This window comes from Mya arenaria, chromosome 14 (genome assembly GCF_026914265.1).
Source record: "Mya arenaria isolate MELC-2E11 chromosome 14, ASM2691426v1".
In the NCBI taxonomy this organism is placed as follows: Eukaryota; Metazoa; Mollusca; class Bivalvia; order Myida; family Myidae; genus Mya; species Mya arenaria.
In genome coordinates this window covers 44973923-44990497 of record NC_069135.1, presented here as the reverse complement: position 1 = coordinate 44990497, position 16575 = coordinate 44973923, and the positions used below count along the sequence as shown (strand labels likewise).

Here is a 16575-nt window from a genome sequence, read left to right as displayed (position 1 = left end):
AAGATCAATGAACTGAATTTAGACAAACAAAGCAGCTTGTTTCTCTTCATTTCATGTGTCTGGTGAATTCTAGCCATATCAGCTACGTTATGTTTCTTACGAATTTTAAGCCACAAATTTGTTTGGTATTGTTTGATAAGAAATGCATATTTATCTTAGGTTGTCTCTGTATATAAGAGACACAAATATTCAAGTTTCCTTCAAGTTTCATAAACACAAAAAGGTGATGAGAAATTATTTGAATGCATAAAGTTAACCACAGACGTATGGTTGAAAACATGTGAGTTTTAGCATGACTCGATAGAAAATACCTATTTCCCAGAGTTTGTATCATATTTTTTCACATTATAACAATCCATTTTCTGTCTGCCTTTTTCCCCATGTGTTTGGAAAAATTGAGTCAGCAACATCATAGTGTTCAATCAAATGTCTGATCCGTTCCCAGCGGTGCACCAAACAGGCCGACCTTTGTTGAGTGCATTTGTAAATCTTCGCCATCAAACTATTCACAGGATGATATTCATTGAAATATTGTTTTATATCAAGTGGGCTATTATAAATAGTTGATCCTTTTGAGAAAAGTGAAGAGGAGCGTGGTGTATTATAACTGGGAAGATAACATGCAATTATTATCGTTTGATAATGTACTCATATCGATCTTAGGCATTTCTTTGGGACTGACCAACAACAAACGAGAAGATATCCCAGGGTAAACAACTTACACGATTATTTTAAGGAACCTTGGCCCACCCTTATGTTAAGAAACCTTGGCCCACCCTTATGTTAAGGTACCTTGGCCCACCATTATGTTAAGGTACCTTGGCCCACCCTTATGTTAAGGTACCTTGGCCCACACTTATGTTAAGGTACCTTGGCGCACCATTATGCTAAGGTACCTTGGCCCACCATTATGCTAAGGTACCTTGGCCACCATTATGTTAAGGAACCTTGGCCCACCATTATGCTAAGGAACCTTTGCCCACCATTATGCTAAGGTACCTTGGCCCACCATAATGTTAAGGAACCTTGGCCCACCATTATGCTAAGGTACCTTGACCCACCATCATGCTAAGGTACCTTGGTCCACCATTATGTTAAGGAACCTTGGCCCACCGTGATACATTATGCTTAGGAACCTTGGCCAACCATTATGTTAAGGAACCTTGGCCCACCATTATGCTAAGGTACCTTGGCCAACCATTATGTTAAGGACCTTGGCCCACCATTATGTAAAGGTACCTTGGTTCACAATTATGTTAAGGTACCTTGGTTCACCATTATACATTATGTTAAGGTACCTTGGCCCACCATTATATTAAGGTACCTTGGTTCACAATTATGTTAAGGTACTTTGGTTCACCATTATTCATTATGTTAAGGTACCTTGGCCCACCATTATATTAAGGTACCTTGGCTCACCATTATGTTAAGAAACCTTGGCCCACCATTGTGCTAAAGTACCTTGGCCCACCATTATGTTAAGGTACCTTGGTTCACCATTATGCTAAGGTAACTTGGCCCACCATTTTGTTAAGGAACCTTGGCCCACCATTATGTTAAGGTTCCTTGGCCCAACATTATGTTAAGGTACCTTGGTTCACCATTATATTAAGGTACCTTGGTTCACCGTTATACATTATGTTAAGGAACCTTGGCCCACCATTATGTTAAGGTACCTTGGCCCACCATTGTGTTAAGGAACCTTGGCCCACCATTACTGCTAGTATGCTAAGGTACCTTGGCCCACCATTATGTTTAGGTACCTTGTCCCACCATTATGTTTAGGTACCTTGGCTCACCATTATGTTAAGGAACCTTGGCCCACCAACATGTTAAGGTACCTTGGCCCACCATTATGTTAAGGTACCTTGGCCCACCATTATGTTAAGGAACCTTGGCCCACCAACATGTTAAGGTACCTTGGTTCACCATTATGTTAAGGTACCTTGGTTCACCATTATGTTAAGGTACCTTGGTTCACCATTATACATTATGTTAAGGAACCTTGGCCCACCATTATTTTAAGGTACATTGGCCAACCATTATGTTAAGGAACCTTGGCCCACCATTATGCTAAGGTACCTTGGCCCACCATTATGTTTAGGTACCTTGGCCCAACATTTTGTTTAGGTACCTTGGCCCACCATTATGTTCAGGAACCTTGGCCCACCATTATGTTAAGGTACCTTGGCCCGTTTCATTTAAGGATCTTAGCCATGACTTCGAAAATTTTAGACGAATAAAAACGCCATGAATGGCAAAAGCAACCCTGTTTTCAACTAAAGTACTTGTTGTTATAAATGCATTAGAAAAATAACGAAAATTTTACAGTAAGATTACTTTACTTTATGACAAATGTCTTTATTGAAACAGCCAAACGGAAAATGATATATTTCAAATGATTTTTTATTCCATTAACATATAACAGTTAGAGCTTATTCAAGTGAAATAACTATTATTAATATGTACATGGAATTAAGTCCGACCGTATGATTCTGTTGTTGTCTGTTTGTGATATTTGTTTTCAATTCCTGTTGTGATTATTTTCACAGAACCTGTATGGGGTATTTGACGTAGGCAATTCCAGGTGCAAGTATCAAGAACATTATTTCACGTCACTGTAACATACCTTCCCTACTATGCCGGTTGTATGTTTAATCTGAACTAATCAATGATTTTTGTGATCTTACCGGATAGCGTATGTATCAAATCATTTGTATGTTCAAGCATGAGGCCTATCTGGCTCCCAATTATCCAGATATGTTTTCCTCATTGATGATTAATAAGTCACTCCAGGCATTTCAACATTAAAAAAATGAGATGATGTTTTGTTTTATTTATAGCTTGTTCGTTATTCATGGTATTGTCGAGGTATGGTCGATATCTCGGTGCCGTTCTTGGCGTCGGTGAAGTTGGAGTCGTCTTCATGCAAAAAATACACAAGAAAAGCTTAGACGTTCAAAATATAAAAAAGAAACTTGTTGCTAGAGACATTGCGTACATGAATAGCAATGCCCTTTAGCTTAAACAATTATCGAGTTGTGCCCCTTGCTCGACTGACAATTAAGACGTGTGTTTGCGTTCGATGCGAGGCGCTCTTGTTTTGTTTTTTATTTCTAGTATATAGTCACAATTTATGTTCCTCGTCTAAGAATAAGTTTGCTGTAATTTACTTGTTCATATAATGCAGTGTTTATGGGACCCTTCCTTGTTTAGAGTCATGGCCAAATTAATAATGAGGGTTTTATTGTAACTGATAATCGACATCTGATTTCGGAAATATAGCTGCATTAAGAAAAACCCTGTTTAAACATAATGAGTGCCTTTTTTTGCTTACTAAATTAAGATATTCCCAAACTCGTTCACCTGGAAACATGACACTATTTAAGCATGTCATTTTTTGGTGATTCACAATAACAATAAATAGTATTGTAATTAAGTGTCGTTATGACTTGTCAATATCCGTGTTCGCAGGTTCACTACGTACTAGAAGTACTTCAGTATAAAAAAGGCTAGCATATGAAGTGATTTCCGGATAGGTGGGCCCAAGTAATTGCCTCCTACAACATTTTGTGACGAAGCCAGCTCAGTATCCAGATATCGAACATCAGCGATCACTTTCAATATCGGAATGGAGTGGCTTAGCTATGTGTCTTGGAGGTAAGCTGTTTTCGCTTTTATAAATAAATATTTATGTTTGTTCTACAACTTGTTTTTGCAGTTCTATTTACTGTCATGGGTTGCATTCTCAGTCAGGGGATGTTGAAGTAATGCACATGTAATTATGTCTACTTCTAAAGTACTTTATGATTTTATAAAAACAAACTCGCCATCCCTGACCGTAACTACCATATATTAGGCAAACATTCTGTATAACGCCATCACCAATAAGGAACATGAATAAAAACATAAATTGCTTTGCTTTTGTATTTTCTAGTACTTTTTTCAATTACTAAGCATATTCGTAACATTCATTTCATTAAGACCTCATCAGACATGGAACAAACATTTTAATATAAATAATTCTGAGAACTGGCGTATGGAATAGAATGTCTCGTCGACATGCTTTTCATTTCCAATTCATTTATCTTCTTAACGTTTGTTTTTATATACGAATTATCATTATTTATAATACTGAATATACCTGAATAAGAAGCAAAATTTCATATTACGCCATTATTTTTATCAGCGAGCAAAAAAGTGCGTACATGAAACTATCATTAAATATAAACATAACAAGAAATACTGTATATTAAAACCTAAATATAAATAAAAATAAGCGTGAACCTCTCTTAATTTAAAGAAATAAACATGAATTTTCCTCTTCTCTTTGTTTCATTTAGTCTATGTAAGTTTACATGACGTGTATACCGTAAACTGTAAATACAATATAAATATATAAATATATATACAAGCATTAAAATTTGATTGCATGTGTTGTATATTCAACTAACTAACTTAAATCAAAGTATTTAGCTTATTAATTATTAATCATATCTAAACTGTATTCCTTTGATAATACATTCATTTACATTATACTGCAGACGAAGTTGGTAATCCTATTCATATTAAGATTGTTGTCGATAACACATATTCCACGTATTTCGTACTAACGTAGAACCGGTTTGTCCAATTTAGATGAATCGCTAGATTTGCATGCATAAATATTTCTAAATGGTTGTAACATTTTATTTTTTATTTTGTAATTTTACTTTGATAGATGACGATTTTACCGTTGAATATTTGTCCATGATATTTCTTATTGCATAAGGGACCAGATGCATGTGTTTCTATACGTACCACGAACACCGTCGTAATATATCACCATTTTTACATGTAAATGTTATATCGACACGCCGCTAGGCCGCTAACTTCACGTACATCGACACCGGCTGGTTCCCGGACAGTACATGCCCGATACGCAAATACAGACCCAAGTTCAACATTTTTATTTGAGTCAATGAAATTTAAGGGGCAGCGGGCGGGGATGAAAATCTAGCAATTAATTTATAGTCGCCTTTTGATAAATTCGCCCTTCCCCTCATTTACGCTATTCAGCAACACTATAGTGCACATCGAAAACATGCAAGCAATAGTAGATCACAACAAACAATGACAATGACAATATACTACATCGTAACTAATAAAAAAAACAATTACCTAGATCACAGCCAATACACACACTACTAGTAAAGACAATATACTAGATCACACCTATTAAAGACAACATACTAGATCTCACCTAATAGAGGAAATATTATAGACCACAAGTACAAATAAAGACAATATACCATATCACAACTAAAATAGATTATATACTAAATCGCAACCAATAAAGACAATATACCATATCACAACTAAAGTAGACTAAAGGGATACTTATCGGTTATAGATAGAGCCAATATTAGAACATAGAACATATCTCTTAAGTAGGGTTATCGGTCATACAACATGTCTATAACAGGTTTATCGGTCATAGAACATGTATTTAACAGGTTTATCGGTCATACCACGTGTCTATAGTAGGGCTATCGGTCACAGAACATGTCTATAACAGGGTTATCGGTCATAGAACATATCTATAGTAGGGTTATCGGTCATAGAACATGTCTATAACAGGGTAATCGGTCATATAACATATCTATAACAGGGTTATCGGTCATAGCATATGTCTATAGTAGGGTTATCGGTCATAGAACATGTCTATAACAGGGTTGTCGGTCATAGAACATATCTACAATAGGGTTATAGGTCTTAGAACAGGTCTATAACAGGGTTATCGGTCATAGAACATATATATAGTAGGGTTATCGGTCAAAGAACATATTTATAGTAGGGTTATCGTGCATAGAACATATCTTTAGTAGGGTTATCGGTCAAAGAACATATTTATAGTAGGGTTATCGTGCATAGAACATATCTATAGTAGGTTTATTGGTCATAGAACAATCTATAGTAGGGTTATCGACCATAGAACATCGTCGTAGTTAGTTGAATGTATTACTTGCTTGATGTTAAAAATTATCTCGATAAACCAAGATACCGGATGTTTTAAATCCTGATAAACTCTGCACATGCAGTTAGGAAAGAAAATGTGCTAATAAGTTATTTCTGACTGGTATTCGATCTTCTCTAGAGGCATTAGCGCGGTCTGCAATAAATCGTATTCGACAAACATGCTCCTAGCTCTGTCATTTCATATTTATGTCTATTTGAAATCACATGAGTTAAGTAAGTTACTTGATTTATGGTGGATTTGCAGGTTAAAATCATATCACCTTTCTATGGTACCGTAGAAGACGATTCAGTGTTTGCCTACACAATAGTAAGACTAATTCACATGTCTGCACGTTTACAGGATTTAAAGTGACACTCTTATTCAAAATCAATACATATAAATGTATAACAAACATCAATTTTTAAATAATGCATTTATGGAGAAAAAATACTGATAACAAGATTGTAATCCTGTCTTTAATTTAAGAAAGCGCAACAATATTAAATGATCGGTGAATGCTAAAAGATTTACTGTGGTCTACTATAGTCTCATAAGATAGAAATACCGTGTTTTATGCTCAGTTGTTTCAAATTCAACTCGGTATCCTTCTTAAGAATCATTGTTTTCGACATTTATTCATCCTTTTTGGAATATTAAAACAATATTATTAATTGTAATAAATTGTTATAAATTGATTATAAATTATTAAATCTTATCGGGGAGTAAGAGTGCATCTTGAAGGTATAAGCTATAGTGCTTTTAGTTCTTTAATTACATTGAACTTACATCAAGGTAGTGATGATATGCATATATTTATAGTGTAAACATATAACAGCCAAAGGAAAAGAACAGGCTGATAGATCCTGAAACATTCTAAAAACAATAAACACTTATCGAAACATCCCCGTTTGAGTTCCAAGTGCTATAACATTCTTCATATATCTAGGCTATTCAAAGTTCGAGTCAAGATGTTTCCTACTAACGAATAGTCTGTAAGTGTTCCATCCTAAAAGAAAATATGTCGACGTAGCAATAAACAATTAATGCTTCATTTTATGTGTGTTTCTTTTCATTTTCTAGTGTCATGTAATTGTTCATCTCCCGGAGAGTAGCAGCTATAAACGCTAGGCAATAATGATAAGACCGTGTTGCGCGGGCCGATGTTGGAAATATTTATAAATAACCTTAGTAAATGAAATAGGCATTTATAAAGATATTTTGGGTGTAGCACACCAAGTGTATGCGTTCAATTAACAACCAAATTATAAAGAAACATCAAAATCAATTTTTACTTCAATTCTTTGGCTTACATATTTCAAATTGTATGTGTTTTATGAACTAAATTCCTCCTGACGAAAACATATCTAGCTATTCCTAGTTAAAGCTATACACAAAAATCTTCTGAGTTAAATTGTGTTATAGGCAAAATATATTTCAGAATTCTTTTTTTTTCGACCGGAAAAAATAGTAAAAGTATACCTTTTTGTTACATAAAGGAAACCTTAATGTAACCTTGACACTTTACTTTCAAAATGACATTATATCAAAAGAATGTCAATACACCGCTTGGGAAGGAAAAAAGTACAGATAAGAATTATCAATTATAACAATTCACCGACCCCACTAGACATAATGATAAAGTTATTTTTATATATAAAAAAAACTCATTACACTCCCGATAAAATACCCGCTCTGTGTGTTCGACCTCTTCAGAAGATGAAAATAACTCGAAACATCAACTTTGCCATCTAAATTGCATTGATATTATTGTCTTGGTGTTCCGGCAATGTTTTATAGGCACTATTTATGTTTACCTTCGAATGATTTTTTTCAATTTCTGAAATAAAACAGTATATTTTTAGCTATTGATTGGCTGTTGTATTTTTTTATATTGCCGACAATTTTTTGTAACTTTGCCTTATTTTACTCAGTAATTGAAAGCTATCAGAGTATTTTTGCTAAAGACTGGTGTTTCGTAAGTCAATTTCTGACCAATATTCATGTCAAAAGGTGAAAATGACTGTAGTCTGAAAATTCAAAACTGAAGTAATGAGCAGTATATAGTTGCTTACTTTTCATTCGTAAATAAGAATTTCTTGAAAAAATGTTTACAAAAAAGTTTGTGTTCTGTTGCTGTTGTATTGCGTAGTTATCCCAAATTCACATTCGTGTCACTTGTGTAACTTTGTTTATCTGCAAGATGTTGTTTTGAATAAACAAACTTGATAATGATCATCTCCATTTCGACTTAATTTTGATACAGTAGCATCAGTAGTCCATTACCGAACACATTATCGGAAGAGAAAGCGCGATTACAGCATTAATGAATTGGTCTGTACTGCAAATTCGTGCTTTCCGTAATCATCGCTTAGTAATATTTCATAAAAGTGTATAATGCGTGGCCTTTTCTCTATTGTAATGTATTTGTTAAGTAATAAATGTGTCGCTTAATTTAGTGGATTAGAAACAGATAGACCAAAGCATTGAATGTAAGTGATACGTGTACGTTCTTCATGCTGTTACAATGGACATTTCGGTCTCGTTTGTCTGCGGTATCCCTTTCATGTGATTTATGACGCGTGAATATTTATGATAGTGTTTGCGTGAATGTCCCTGTATATACATGTAGTTCGAATTTCTCTGTTAAGACGTTTTGCCTAACAAGCGGACGCCGATGGTTGTCTGTTGTTGTGTTTTCCAGTCAAGGTGAATAGCTTGATTACTATTGAAGCCAACAGTATGCACATGTGTATATTCTCACTTTTATACAGTTTCAACGTGGAACATATTTGCAACAGTAAGATTTGAAAGAGGTTTTCTTCATTTTCTCAGATTTAATGTTTTGCCAGAAACAGAAGATTGTAACAAAAGACGTTGATGAGAGAAATGTATTTAATTTTAAAACAAACGTATCTTGTTCTCATCATCGGCGCAACCAAGATGTGTATATTTAATAGCTGCATTTCTATGCACTTTTACGCGATTGTCGCATACAATTTCCGAACAAGCTGATCCTTATCGACCAAACAAAGGGGTATAATGAGCGTGTAAAAAGTTTGTTTGTGTCGTTTGCATACGTGAGGTTCTCCAAGGAGACAATCTTCATTCATTTATTGTAACTTCCGGAGACTTAACAAGAACCAAATTGCTGACTTATCTGAACTTCCTAAATAAGAATCAGGATGATTTAAGTTTGCCTCGAAATTTGGGGAGGTTTTTCTGCATTTTTCTTAGCAAGGGGATTATTGTTGCAAACAATAATAGCTCTAAGAAGTGCTTTGTACTTTTTCCATTCAAGGTCTTTAAAAGTACTTTAAACCGAATAACATACGTTTCTTTTATTGGACTGTTTGTAGAAGCAACTAAAACTGATTGTACTTTACCTTCTAGAAATGCGCTTTCGTTCTCGAGAACTTGTGGGTACGGAGATTAATGGACTCCTTGTTTGACACAGAGGATTTATCATTCTCTAATTGGAATTTCCATTGTATGATTGAATGAATAGCAGAAATGAGTTCGCGTTGGCTTTGTTCTATTTAATGGGCCCTACATTCTGTGCTAGACACGATGTATTTAGACGCAATATCAAATAGGTCAATGGTTGGTTATTAATAAAGTACTTGCTTTCTACAACAGAAAGGGGATATTGTTTTTTTTCAATATTCACCTTTGCAAAGAAAAAATGCACAAATAATGTTGTCCAAAGTATCAAAAGTGTCAGGAGCATTACTTATAATGATGCTAATTACACTTTTGATTATTTATTCTCTATTTCAAAGCTAATGTACATATTTGCAAGTTTAAACAACGATGAAAAAATTATGAAAAAAATTAAACGGGTGTAAAACAAATGTAGGAATTTGTTTAGAAGAGGTAGTTAATTTAAATACATAGAATCCGTGACTCCATTCGACCCTCGGTTTGGTGTTTTTCAACAAGAGTGTTTCGCACATGTTCATTTCTGTTTCAAAAACAACCAGTTTAATCAGCATCCTTGTTTTTTTTCAAGACTTGTCACCTGAGTTGATCCTTCGCGGGTAAGTGTACGCAGTTGTAAAAAATATAGCAAATATAGCTACAGATGGTATTCATCGGTTAAGATTAGTCTTCGCAGTAAGGCTTCAAGGGATGACATGATGCTTCCCAAATGAGGAAAAAATCGCAAACGTATGTCAAACCATACCGTTGATTTGTGTGCTTGTTTTTATTCGAAATAGATAAACGGACCACATTCACGTGTCTTTGATCTATTTTGTCCCAAGGTTAAACCCTACATACAAGACATTAAATACGGTGGAGAAACCTTTTTGCCAACAAAGAAAACCGACAAGGCAAACTATTAGTCTCGCAAACAGTGTTTTTTTTTTCATTTTTCGCTTTTTCAGTTAACTTACATTCTTCGTCGTTCATCTAAGAAAAATGTTGTTTTTTTAAATAAACCTGTTTTCGTCTTGGTAATGACCATGTTGACATTTACAGTATCTTAATGATGACATTAAATTTAATTAATGTATTCGAATTCACTTTGTCTGGTTAAAGTATTTATTTCGGAAGTCTCGTTACAACTACAAAATGATATATTAAGATATGTTTGTTTACGTTCTTTGGAGTAAACTGTTTTCCCATTACTGCTCAAGGTTCCTAATATTGCTATGATGTTTCAGGAAAAAATATGTTTGTATAACTAGCCAGGTCCTAAATCATTGGTGCTTCAGATATGTTAACTAATTCAATGGATATATTGTTCTTTGGAAACCTTTCGCAAGACTTAATAAATTGAACGTTGAAAAATATAAATGCTTGTCTTTTCCAAGACGCTTTTGCGGTGATATTCAATCATTTGTGGAAGCGAATTCATTTGTGAATAATTTGAAACAAATGCACTCTACACCCTAAGAGTGCCTGTGGTTGGCAACCAATGAAATTGGTGTACATATATAAAACCAGCATGGGTCTTTTCTAACTCAATCATTGGCTATTGTACCTCGTCCTCGTGAAATAGATCGACGATGATGGAAGGGGTTGGACAATGGTCAACAAACAAATACGCCGGAAATACCTGCTTAATCAAAGGTCAGGTATATTTTCAACCAAGGCTAGGCATCATTACTTGTGAAGGCCGGAAGAGTTTCACTTGTTTTCGCGAAGAAAACATGATTTCCCTATCGTTAAGGATAATCTGATAGCGGCATTTCAGGCAATTAGTTCTGATTCCAAACGTACGAAGTATATCAGATATCGCTACTTATTATGTGCCCATCAAGTACGCCATATTGAATGAAAGCGCTGAAAGCGTTGAAAGACTGTAGGCGCGACATGCGTGATTTCACTTTTTTTTACAATTCTTTTCACAGGCAAAAACAATCGAATTAAAAAAATGAAACTGTTAACGATAATTGCCTGTCATTACCTTAAAACAGGTAATGTAAATTGGCGCTTTTTTCTATACAACTAGCTAGTTCCAAAACAGTCATTGATATATATATCTGCACTAAGATGTATGACCTTTTCCTTCATGTAGCAAGTTTATTGATAGAGTAAAGTTAATTAATGAAACCCGATTAAAGCCGAGGACGATCTTACTATTTGTAGTAGGTAACGAAGGAAGGGTCTTTTAGTCAAAACATTTTCATTTTCTGTGTAATTTTCTATTTTCTTCGGTTTCTCAAAAAGATTTATTTAAGATTCTTCGGCTTGCTTTTAAATTCACATTAACGTTGTTACCTAATGAACGTATTTGAATAAAGTGTGATATTAATTCGCACTTTTTTAAACCGAATAACAGCAAACGCCCAGTTTTGTAACACCGGCGCATTAATTACTTTAACATATCATGTCAAAAGTAGATCGGACGATTCCTGATTTCGATTGGCGGTGCTAAATTCTGTACACCTGCGGTCTGCAGCCAAAAACTCCGTATGACGCTCCTGTCGTTTTTAAAATCCGCATCAGCAAGGTAGAATTTGTAGGGTGCTACCTTTTACGCTGATGTTCACTTTATTTCATTTTCAAGTTTTTCACATTACAAACATACTATTCATTAACTTTCAGGACCTAACAACATTTCCAAAAGAACCCATTTTCAATGTATTCATTTGTTCTATATATGCTGTTTTCAAGAAACAGCTCTTAATCATGAATGCGATCGGTTTATGACGTCATATCCGCAATGGAGATTCCTAAACTATTAATGCAGCTTCGTGGATTTAAAGTGAAGTTCAAACAGGATACATATAATAACGGGAATAAAACGTAAGCACGCTTTTATGATAAGCTGTACTATGTATCATGTGATGTTTAAACATTCATCCATTGAGACCGCTACAACCCGAACTCGACGTGATACAGGACTTCAGAAAAACATTTTATCCCCCACAATCTTTCCTGCTCCATTTAACAAAACATCTCAGTGCATTTGTTACGATTTTGTGTTGTTGTATTTTTTCTTACAAATTACTGACAGTAATACGCTTGGATCCATGTTTGTTGGAAGTTTATCGCAGGTATAGAAACAAATATACTTAGGTTTTTTTATATTAAGTATTAATGATGAAAAAAATAAAATGCCCCTGTTTTACTCTCAAGATCAGGTAATGTGAAAATGATCTATTATGAATGCATATTATATACAACAAAGCAGTCAAAAATGAAATAAGACTTAGTTATGCTGACCAAGTAAGTTCTCCTAGTATCTTCAAATATGTGTTATTTTTCCATTCCTCTCATAGCACATAAAAATGACCTTTTAGTGATATAATCGAGAAATTGCGTAACGCCTTGTCCTTGTCTGTAATTCTGACATTGTTGAACGTATTGTTGTTTTCATTTACCATTAGAATAAAGAGACATCACGTTCGTCGTAATGGTAACTGATTATGGACAATTTTCCGGTGTCATGTCAAAGCTTTATTCTAACCGATATGAAATGTGCACGTGGTAGGCAAACGTACTTAAATAAGAACAGTTATTGCGTGTCTGTCATAAAGGATACCTATTTGTGGAAGGTTCGAAGTCCCGATGTTGTGCTGAATGTGAAAACCTGGGAGACTTCATTGAATAAACGTATATACTATTTATAGTTTCATGCTCGAATAAACATCAAAATAACTAAATTTAGCCATGACAAGGTTTAATTATATTGGAGAAAAGTGATGATTCGTTATCATTTTTGTCTATAGGCCACTGGGATAAAATTAATTACAAATCTAGCCAAGCCAATATATCATTATAGCTTGACATGACAAAGGAATCTTTAATCAGATCACTGAAGTTACCAATCCTGCACTTGTGGTAGACGTGGGGTCATCATATAGCCGATGTGATATTGCGAGGCTGATGTGACATTGCGGGCCATCGGAGAATAGGCTGTTACAGGATTGCTTGCTAACAAAATCCTTTGGGATGCAGCAATCGCATTCACTTAAATAACGTCATGCGCTTGTGGAACATATAAGAGATGATGAATAGGAAAGACAGGATTCTGAGATTTTGTTTTAAAGAGAATGTTCTATCATGTAAAAATAATACATTGCTGTTCAAGGATATTTAATTATAAAACTTTGCTTGAAGGTAGCTTTACACGTTATAGGCTGTGCAGTGGTGGAATTTCCTTGAACAATTAATGTTTATATTTCAGAAGGTAGAGACTATTTTGACACTTGTGTAAAAATAGGTACTTGCTTTAAATTGTCTAGTACGTTGTTTTTTTCTTGTAACAATAAAAGTATGTATTGTTCTATAAATTAAAAAAAATATATATATTCACTTATAATTTCAACATAGTAAGTTTGAGCCAAAAAAACCATATAAACATATATAAAACAATATAGTTGTAATGATTCAAGATTCAAGATTCATGATTCAAGATTCAAGATGTATTTACAACACATCTAGCAGACCATGTTGACAAATAAATATACAATATACTACATGTACTTTCAAATGATTCGATGCATTACAAATTTTAACAATTAACACAACATACAACTACGAGTAAAGTAATGACAGTAGTATTCGTATTTCTTTACACATTTAAGTGACACTCGTATTTATAATCAATGTAACAAACATAAATTTTGAGTGATAAACCTTTAGCTACTTACAAAATCATAAAGATATTGACACTTTTAATCACTGATTGCAAGAATGTAGCCGTGCATTTCATAGCTAAAAACGAACAAATATTAAATTAATGGTGGTCCTAACATATTTACAGTGATAAACGACCGTCTTGAGGTAGAAATGCCGTTTGTCTGCACCTTTAGTCAAATACAACACGGTATCCTTCATCGTTCTTGTATATATTTTTTTCATCCTTTTAAATTTTAACCAATTGTATTAATTATGGTACTGCTTATTTGGGAGTAAGAGTTCATCTTAAATATTATTGAATAAGTTAACATGTTTAAGTCCTCAATAGAAGTAATTTGTTGTTACGCTAAACTCCTTTAAAGTCTTGCAAAAATAATCGGATATTTCATGTTGGCATTTCAGAGTATGATCCAGACTTATCAATGTACGATGATTAAATGTGTTCGTCTCATCCATTGCCATTAGGCGTCATTATTTCATCATTTTATTGACAAAGGTTGTCATTTTATCCAGGCATTTATCTTTGATATCAGCAAGCGGTTAGCGTCATTCATGTCATGTGTATAGGGCAATGTGGATCGGAGCCGGATGCCAATTACATTATTGAAAAAAAAACGTTGTTCAATACTGTAAAAGAAATGTAGTCATTATGTTCCTTTTACATTTAAGATTGATTTTATTAACGTTTATTTACTGAATCGATTCGGCATGAAATTAAATAAAATCATGCTTTCAGTATTGCATACACATCCAACGGAATAAACATATGTCGATAAAGCAAACATACAGTTTATTATAACAAATACATGTTATATTTCCAGCGACAACAACGACACAGATGCAATGGAATGGAATACATCCGACGACGTATCCATGGCGACCACGACCTTGTCCCCTGAGGAAATTGACGCGGCATTAAGTCACTATAATGAAGTGCAGGCGCTCCGATATTTCCCAGTGTTTGCTTTTCTGGTAATTGTTATGGTTGTTGGGACGATTGGAAATGGCCTTGTTTTGTTCGTTTATTGCAAACGCTTCAGAAAAACCTCCTCCAACTATTTTATTGTTGCGATGGCGGTGTTTGACATGTTGGCCTGTCTAATTGGCCTCCCAACAGAGATATATGACCTTTGGTTCTCCTACACATTCTACAGCGAAGCAGTTTGTAAGATATTCAGATACACGGAGGCGGTTGTTGTATACGGGTCTGCGATCATTTTGGTGGAGATCGCTTTTGACAGATACTTTAAGATATGTAAGCCATTGATGTTGATTGAGTTGTACAAGATTAAATCAATGTGTATTGGAGCCGGAATCGCCGCAGTTCTCATAGCAATCCCAGCCCTTATTCTGTATGGAATCTCCCGAACAGAAACGCCAGATGGACGAATTCAAGGATTCGACTGTTCCATTGCGGAGGCATATCGTAAACAATCTTTCTCCCAGATATATTACCTAATGCTGGGGGCGGTTTTCGTTATCACAGTAACTGTACTGACCATCCTATACGTGCGTATCTATATTGAGATCAGAAAGCGGAAGAAACTTGTTATTGGAGATCAGGTCCAAAGACCGAGCAAGGAAGAAATCCAACTGAATGGAATGAACTCAAATGACCAAAAGACTAAGAAATTACGGGTTGTGCGCTACTGCTCTGAATATTCGGATGAGGACTCGGACCTAGCAGCGAGGACTGCGTTTCGGCCTACTCTTCAAACGCTTGCTGAAGCCATCACCAAGTTCCGCGTCACAAGGACCACGATAGTATTATTCGCTGTCACTGTGGCGTTTATTATCAGTTACCTTCCCGGAATTATAATTATGATCTGTCGCTCAGCCATTCAGGACTTGGAGAGCCATCAGACAATTGCTGAACATGTTCTCAGCAAGCTTTTTTCCAAATTTTACTTTCTCAACAATGCCATTAATCCGATTATCTATAGCTTCTTAAACATCAGTTTTCGTAGACGGTGTGTTATTTTGGTAAAGAAGGCACTCTTTTGTCGGCATTTTAAGTTCAAGTTCCGACGACCAATGTACGACAAAGCAGGGTCCCAGAAAAGCTCCAAAAGCACCAAAAGTAACAAAAGTACCAAAGAGCTAAACGTAGTTTTGTAAAAACCCACATACATATTTGGCCAGATATTTTCTGATATAAATACAAATGACTGTACAGTACGAAATGTAAGTTTATATTGTAAATGTGAAATGATTTGTTTTTGGTATGCAGTATGTCAATTATATATATATATATATATATATATATATATATATATATATATAAAATTATGATTCTCAATATATTGTTATATGTCTTGTTACCTTATGTGGACTAAAAATGCCGTGTATAATATTTAAAAGTTTATGATTTATTTATATTCGCATTGTCATTGTGTTGTTAATAAAGTAAAAGTAACAACATTATCAGGTTTGTTAAATTCAATCACTGTAGTTTCCTGGGAAAGGGATATTAATTTAGTTATCAG

General features: G+C 34.6%; 1 protein-coding gene across 3 annotated transcripts; it reads left to right on the top strand.

Annotated features, from left to right (window-relative positions):
* Nucleotides 1-3566: 3566 nt before the first annotated feature.
* On the top strand, nt 3567-16313 carry LOC128218373 (neuromedin-U receptor 1-like). 3 transcript variants are annotated; one of them, XM_052926029.1, is made up of 2 exons: nt 3567-3660; nt 14911-16313. In XM_052926029.1, exons 1-2 carry the CDS (start codon nt 3632-3634, stop codon nt 16205-16207), a joined length of 1326 nt encoding a protein of 441 aa, XP_052781989.1. In that variant the 5' UTR covers nt 3567-3631; the 3' UTR covers nt 16208-16313. The 3 variants fall into 3 exon arrangements, with proteins under 3 accessions (XP_052781989.1, XP_052781990.1, XP_052781991.1); XM_052926030.1 differs by lacking the exon at nt 3567-3660 and adding an exon at nt 12940-13060; XM_052926031.1 differs by lacking the exon at nt 3567-3660 and adding an exon at nt 13603-13637.
* The last annotated feature ends 262 nt before the right edge of the window (nt 16314-16575 follow it).